Genomic DNA, 8,434 nt, shown 5'->3' with positions numbered 1-8,434 from the left:
ATAAAATACATAGCATAATAAATCTCTGAGTGATATCTTCTATTACGGTTGTCTTGTCTTACAAGTACATTAAGGAAGATAAATATATAAACAAAACATTTACACTTGGGCAGACAATTTTATATTGAATTTATAATGTAATGTGTTAGATGATGTAAATGTTTAACTATGGTTATTTACATGTTTGAATTATTAATACATGAAATTAAATGGTATTGTTGTGGTTTACTTAGTTGATGTTCAAAAAGACATATGATCGTGTATCCTTGGTAAATGAGTCATATACATTGTGAGTTTGAACTTATTGAGACTTGTGAAGACTGGCTCATATTTATTATATATTTTTAAGTCAAAAGTAAAGTAACTGGAGCGGTTACAGGACACTGGGAGCAGCACCAAGAACCATTAATTTTATATTCCCAAGATGTTATCTAAACATTTAATTTTATTTGGATGAATGGTGTTGAGTTGAATTCCCGTAACCCACCCAAAATGTACCCAAAAGGTAAAATATTGTTTCCGTTGTATTTAAAAAAAATTACTACATTTTTTAGTTAAATTTGAAGCGTTACATGTTATTTTTGTTATAGTACGATCATTTTTCAAAAAAAAAAAAAACTAAACAGAAGTTAATCTTGAACAACAAAGGCCCAACACTCACGCATGCCCATGCATAAGGATGTACACAGCTCAGGCAAGATAAGGGGTCCATCTAACCAAAGGAAAGGTTCAAAGTCAACTGATAGTGATTGATGGTGTTACTAATCTAACTATTGAGTTCTTTTATCGATCGAACTTTACTATTAGATTTTTTTTTATAATCCAAGTGAAAAACACCCACATCACCGACTGTACATTGGCTGGTCTCCGGTTGGTAAAACCCTTGAAGTCCACCCCCACTCACCCACACCGGGGACTACACCCAGCTTCAACCTTACATATTGGATTTTTTATCATTTATTTAGTGACATTTTATGCATTTTTAAAAACGCTAAAAATCAACCGCGCACAATACTTTGCATTGTAAAGTTTTGAATGCATTGTGAGCCATCAATTTTTCACATTTTTAGATGTCGTAAAGCCTTGTGCAAATCACATTTCTCACTAAATAAATTATAATGAACAAATATATAAAGTCCAATAGATGAAGTGCTCAAATATTGGATAGGGAAACCGTCCATCATTGGTTGCAGATTTTGGACCTTCTTTTGGTTGGATGGCCCCCCTGTCCTCCGATTAATAATAGAATCTGAATTTGGGATAATATTGCTTCTGAATCTGAATTTGAAACCAAACCCGAATCTTAACATATACCTGAATCTAAATAGATGCAAACATTTCATCTGATTAGCTATTGAAGCTAGTTGGATCAGAACTTGTTTTTAGGTCTTTCCATCCATATCCAAATCCGACTCTGAATCAGCTTTTGCAAAATCTATGTTAAGTCAGGTTCAGTAATTCTTAAATTAGAACCGAATCTGACCCCTTTACATCCCTTACCCATGCACACATGCTTATGTACCATCAACTTGCATGGCAAAGAGCACAATACAGAAAAACATAAATATGCTTATCTAACTAAGAAGATGCATGCACAAGCAAAAAGATGAAGCCATGGGAACCATAATTCTATTTGAATGTGTTATTAGTTATTTTTTACAAACATAAAGAAAAACACATTTTATAAAGGAGAACCTTGGCTTTATTTATGATTGAATGTTTGGATCCAAACTATTTAAAATATAAATGAAAATGAAAGGGAGATAAGTAGTAAGCACGAGAAGATAAATAGTGGTAGTGGTGGTAATGGTAGTGACAGCGGTGTAGTAGTGGTGGTGATAATGGTAGTGACAGGCGGTGGTGAAGGAGTAGTGGTGGTGGTGGTGATGACGATTGTGATGGTGGAATGGAAGAAAATAAATAGTAGAAAGAAAAACAAGTCTTCCCTTGTTTTTTTTTAACAAAAAAGAAAAGAAAAAAGAGGATCTCTTAATATTTAAAAAAACATGTTAGAAAAATAAAAATGAAAATAAAACCAACACAAACACTCGTTAGTCAAGGCAAATACAAATAGTAAGATCCAAACTGGGTATTTAATCAAACACTATCTGAGCATAAATCTTCTGTTGACGTAAAACCAAATTACATGGAACTTGAAGCAATCTACTAAGAATACAATGAGGTGGATGCAAATAATTTTTCACGTTCAAGCCAAATGCTGAAGAATTAAAAAAAATACAATTTAAGCTTCTTATACAAAATGGGCTTGAGAAAAAAAAAACAGATTTTCACAAATACAAAAATTAGAAGAGAACAAGAAGCATAGCATACACAATGACCGACCATCCGCACGGATTACATCACACAGCAAGGCAACGTCCCAGGATGAGAAAAATGGGAAAAAGTACAGGAGCAAAGGAAGCATTACAGACGGGATGAACATTCTAGAATGCACGCCAATTATCAGAAGTCCGTCTTGGCGTACTATTATCTGATTTGAATGGCCCTGTCGTCCCAAAAAGATCTGTTTCATCAAAAGCTGAGAAACCACGGTTGTGGCCAAAATCACTAGTGCTTCGCATGGAGTCGAACCGAGCAAGGGTGTTGTCATGTCTAGGAGAAGCATTATCATGAATGCTGAAAGAATCAAACTTTAAGAAAGTGCTGCCAAATTGGTTCTCCTCTGAGTTTAAGTTGAAGCTAGGTGAATTCGAATTAAACAATGGTGTGCCAGGTACAGAATCCCCAAAGAAGAATGAATTCTTCTCTTTCTTCCCAAACAGGCTGCTTGCGCTCGGAGAGCCTGTCCTAATAGGGTTCAAACCCATATCATCCATCCCAAAGAAAGAGTCGTTGTTATGTTTCTCATGGGTCCCAAAGAAAGAGTCGTTATGTTTGTCATGCTCAGGATCCTGTATCAACATGAGTAAAAACATGAATGTAAGAGAGAGAGAGAGAGAGAGAGAGTCTGGCTTGATCTTGGATGATTATGGAACTTGGATGATTATGGAACTACAATTTTGCCAGCTCAGACAAAATCCTAAATAGCCATGTGTCTCTTGGCCTTCTCCCTAAGATGATCAGTAACTGAATGATACATTGATACTATAGACCCATGATTTGGAACCATGAAGATATGGGTTATCCAGTACCACCCCAGACAAGATCCTAAATAGCTACATTTTGCTCTCGTGCTTCTCACCAAGTCAATGAGAAACTCGATGATACATCATATCCACGATTTGGTATACTGACATGTGGATCATGATATTAAATAAAGAATCTCTGTGAACATGTGCCACACATATCGGAGGCATAATAAAGCTGGTGAAAGATAAGCACTAGAACCACAAAAAATTATAAGCCTTTAGTTATCTTAAAAAGAGAAAAGACACAACAGGGATAGCACTTACCTTAGAGCTGATTGCATTAAAACCCCACAAAGAGTCGACATCATCATTTGCATCATTGAAAGTTGCACCCCAGGAGGGTTCATCAAACTTGCCAACAGAAAGGGTAGATTCACCGACACCATGATCACTGCAACATATGAAGAAAATGCTCAATTATCAACTCCAATATATGATGACCTTATCTTCCCATTGAGGACTCTGCCCACATGACCCTAGTATGAATCGAGGTATTCCAATCCAGAAGCCAAAATCAAACTAGATTGAGAATATCAGAATAGAGTACACTAGGTACTGTCTCATACTAAAACAATACGGGAATGTGCAAACAAATAATTTGGACAATTACCATTTAAGAAAACAATTAGATACCTAAACATCAGAACTCAAGGCACATCAACATCTGAGATTGCATGTGATTTGAAGGTTCCAAGGCAGTGGTGAAAACTGAACAGAAGAAACAAACTGCTTCACAATACCACATTGAGATGCAACATACCTCTGACTGTCCTTCACACTGGAAAAAGAATCCAAGCCAATGCCCTTGTCATACTGTGCAGCAGGAAACTCTTGAGATGGACTGCCCAGTCTGCTTTTTAAAGGACTTTCCTTCGCACTGGCAAAAGAATCGAAGCCAATGCTCTTGTCATACTGTGCAGCAGGAAACTCTCGAGATGGACTGCCCATACCGCTTTTTACAGGACTTTCCTTCGTACTGGCAAAAGAATCCAAGCCAATGCTCTTGTCATACTGTGCAGCAGGAAACTCTCGAGATGGACTGCCCAATCTGCTTTTTGCAGGACTTACAGGTCCACCATTGGTCGATTCATCTTCACTTTGAGCATAAGCAGATCCACCCTCAGTAACATGATGGCCTGTACTAGAGGGATTTTCCACTGGATTGTCAATATTTGACGATGATGCAACAGAGAAGGCATCAATAGTGGGGATTTTGTCATTCCAAACACTAGGAGGTTTGGGTTTTGCAGTAGCCACTTTCTCCCCTTCAACTGTAAGTTCTTGTACAACTGCGAAGCCTGCAAAGACAAACAGTCCATGGTCTTAAGATGATTGAAGGCTGCCATGCCCAGGCTCCATATGGACTTCTTCCCTCCCTCTATTGAAGAAAATCTAGGTTAAACTTTGATATGACATAAATGCCACCAGTCCAGAGCACACAAACAATTTTTCTGGCAACATGAAATCAATGACCTACTAATGTTGATTTCAGCACTACTCTGTACTGGAACCAAAGTAGGCTGGAGAAAAGAGGGAGGAATAGAAAAGTAAGACAGCACTTTTGCCTGAGGTGTCATACAAGAACCTAAACTTTGACATACATAAGTATCATATCCCAGTACCAAGTGTCATGGCTGCATCAATCTATGTCAAAAACTTCCCTAAGATGCAGACACAAGTACATGTGCATACATGAAGACATGCATATATACATAAAGGGACTTAAAACTCCAATATGGAAAAGTACAGAGTTGGCAATTTAGCTTATCAACAGAAATCACCAGATACACCCACTATGTACAGCCAGGCACACCACGTGCTGACAGTACAACATCCATTATATGGATAAACAATAGGAAAATTCAGTCAACCAAATTTGAAGTAGGCACCTGACCTCTAGGCAGGAATCATGAATTCCAAGATCACATGCATATACAAGATCGAAAACACAGTTGGAAACAATAGTGAAGTTTTGACAATTACCTTCATCTTCAAACTTATCCCAGTCATCATCCCAATCAGCAGCTCCTGTCTGAATTCCAGGTTGCCAGACTTGAAAGAAAAAAGCATTCATTATACGGCCTTAGGCACAAAAGAAACATGCAGAACATCACAGTTTCTAATATCAAATTGTTCAACAACATGCATTACCATGTAATGCAAGAATATTGGCACATGGGTTACTTACGTGCCATTAGACATTTAAAAAAGATTTCCATTGATAAAAAAGAAGTGTCCATTGGCGGCAGTTCAGTTCAAGCTTGATTACAGCTTCCACCATGCCCAAGCTTGAATGGCCAAGTTCAAACTCAGATTGATCTAGCTTGCATAAGATTGAGCCAAGCCAAAGCCTTTCTTGGATATTATTAGTCTATTCTAGGGGAACGGGGTCTGAGCCCAAGAACTATGTGGAAAAGCAAAGACACATTGCTGAAGCGATACTAACTTGTCTAAAAATTTTAGAAACTATTAGCAGAACCAATTTGAGCCCATGGCAACTTGGTCCTTCTCGATTATAAACAAGCATGGCTCAGGCTCCACTAAGTTCATCAGATTACTAAATGTCCAACTCAGCATTTGTAAATACTATATATCAAGGAAGAAAACAAAACTCGACAAGCTTATTTAAAGAAACCATCTAATATATAATTACAAAAGCATGTCTTTGTGCCTATGCCAAAGAAGAGTGCCTTTTTCTCACATTCAGCATTTAACATGCTCTTGTTTTCACTTCACCTTTTAGAACAACAAACAAATATGGAGAACACATGTACAATGCAATATGGTTGCTTTCTGTGCTTCACTTTTTTCTTTTGGAAGGCGAAAGGAGATTGTATTTAAAAAGATTTTCCTCTTTTGCTTACATTCAGTCTCATATTAACTTATATGAACATATAATGGTAATCGAAAAACTGTTGAGTCCCGAAGACCTTGCATATATGAATTCATGTACAAGCCCATATGAATTCCTATATGCAACTCTGACCTTACACATGAGCACATCTAGTTGATTTTACCTAGTCCTTAATGTGCATAAATGCCAGAGCTCGTCATATATAAGTAACAAATGAATGCTCCCAGCACTCTAGGCACATGCTACCAACAAGAATCTACTTATGGGACTGGGGACTGGGGACTGTTGAGAACTAATATGTGTTTTTACCTTTTTTGTTGAGCTACCCCTCTCTACGTATACATCATTATTTATAGGGCCATTCTTATACATTTATAATAATAGGTTGTAGAGTCAATCATTTTTGTCTTTTAGTGGATTAGGGGGGTCGTTTCCCAATATATTGTTGTAACCTCTTACTGTTAGAGCTAATGAAGCCTCTCACTATTGAGTGGCTCTTCTTCTTCTTTGTACTTCTTTCCTTCCTTTTTTGATATGGTATCAGAGCCATATCCAGATTAAAGGAGAGCTTGAAAGATGATTCTGGAAGAGGAGACTCCATTCTTGAAGGACTGTATTAGACAGTGTGCTGTTGACATCATCATCCTCCTTGTTGCCAGACCAGGTTGGTTCAGTTTGAATCTATGTCACAGGGACTCGGCCAACTGGGCGCCGCGACGCGGGTGCGGCACCCGGTGCGGTCAACCTGACCCTGGATGCGTTGACCGCACCCAGGGTCATTTATATCCAACTTTTGGATTTTATATATATATATATATATATATATATATATATATATATATATATATATATATATATATTTGCTGCACCCCCGCACCCGCACCCATGTGACATAGGTTTGAATGGTTTGAGGCTGGGATTCATTACTCCTTGATTTTAGAAGCATCTTGAATCAAGAATCTCGTCCTGTGGTAGAATATTGGAATTTCTACAGAATTTCCAATAATTTCTGGATTGTTAGCAGCCTCTTCACCAGATTTGAAGAATCGAATGGTTTCTATCAGATTTGAGGTTTTTGATCTTACAAACTGGTTTGGGTTGGTTCGTATTTGAGTAGAGATTGCGAGCTATATAGCTGGTGGTAACTCAGATTTTTGGGTTCTTTGGCATCAGATTTTGACTATTGGGTCTGATATCGTGTGGTAGTGTTGGGATTCTTCATATGGTGCTCTTGTGAAGGTTCTGTAATGAAACAACAAGTGCACTACAACAATGCCTCAAAGAGGCTACAAATGTGTACACACATATACAAATGCCAGTTATGGGCCAAAGCCACAAAAAGGCCAAATACAAAAACCTCTCAAAACAGAGGAAGAACGTCAATATAAAAAACAAATATTATTTCAAATATGATTAAGGAACATTAACCAAAAGAAGGGGCTAACAGCCCCTTTATATACAAGATGTGCATTGGGGAGCTCCCAATATAGATGTTGGGAGCTCCCCAACGGTCACATTTGTGACTGTTGGAGAGCCCCAACAGATCTATGGTCATATTGACCATAGAGCTCCTAACTAGTTGGGGAGTTTACAAATAAATAAAAATAAAAATAAACCCCATAAACACTCATGCCTTTAAGTAATCTTCGCAACCAAACGATCTCTGATATTGTAGTAGTCATTGCATGGTACTCAGCCTCAGTGGATGATAATAATGCTTTCTGTTATTTTTTGCACTTCCACGACACAATAGAATCACAAAAAAAAAACACAAAAGCTGGTAATTAAGCGTCGATCATTTGGATCGCATCCCCAATCTGAGTCAGAATAAGCAATCAACTCAAGAGAGGAATAGGAGGATAACAAAAAACCTCTAGAAGTAGAGGTTTGTAAATATCTAACAATTGTCATCACAACACTCATATGAATTGTGGTGGGAGAATGTGAATTGGCTAGCAGTATGAAGTGCATGCGTAATATCATGCCTAGTAATAGTTGTAATATCATGCCTAGTAATAATTTACAATAATAAGTTAGAGTCAATCATTTTAGGGGGTTCATTCCCAATATATTGGTGTAACCTCTTATTATTAGAGCTAATGAAGTCTCATTATTGAGTGTCTCTTCTTTGTGCTTCTTTCCTTCCTTTTTGATAGGGACCATTATGCCTCGGCATGCTTATTTTTTCCTAAATGAGAACTATTCTATTTGTTTGTTGATCCATCCTCACTTTCTTACTCTACGTTATCTATTTTCATTTTGCCCTTATACCTGAGACATAACAAGCATTTTATAATTACAATTAACACAACAATTCAATAAAAACATGATAGAACTTTCCAGGAGGTTCCACCCAAACCCACTTATTGATTTTGTGGCTCCATTTGTTTTTGCAACCTAATAATCTAATAATTTGTTTCTTTTCACACTT

The 8,434-nt window shown here is 37.3% G+C and overlaps 1 protein-coding gene across 1 annotated transcript in view; it reads right to left on the bottom strand.

Annotated features, from left to right (window-relative positions):
* Positions 1-2,110: 2,110 nt before the first annotated feature.
* LOC149835777 (uncharacterized) overlaps positions 2,111-8,434 on the bottom strand; it is a 32,491-nt gene continuing 26,167 nt past the window's right edge. The window contains exons 10-13 of the mRNA XM_090008742.1: positions 5,133-5,201; positions 3,910-4,447; positions 3,414-3,540; positions 2,111-2,912 (exon numbers count right to left, since the gene is read on the bottom strand). Coding sequence (XP_089864868.1) covers positions 2,445-2,912; positions 3,414-3,540; positions 3,910-4,447; positions 5,133-5,201 — 1,202 coding nt within the window. The 3' untranslated portion in view covers positions 2,111-2,444. The remainder of the gene's footprint in view (positions 2,913-3,413; positions 3,541-3,909; positions 4,448-5,132; positions 5,202-8,434) is intronic.

Source organism: Nuphar pumila, chromosome 6, assembly GCF_984573655.1.
Source record: "Nuphar pumila chromosome 6, dmNupPumi1.hap1.1, whole genome shotgun sequence".
NCBI lineage: Eukaryota > Viridiplantae > Streptophyta > Magnoliopsida > Nymphaeales > Nymphaeaceae > Nuphar > Nuphar pumila.
This window is presented reverse-complemented; position numbering and strand designations above follow the sequence as displayed.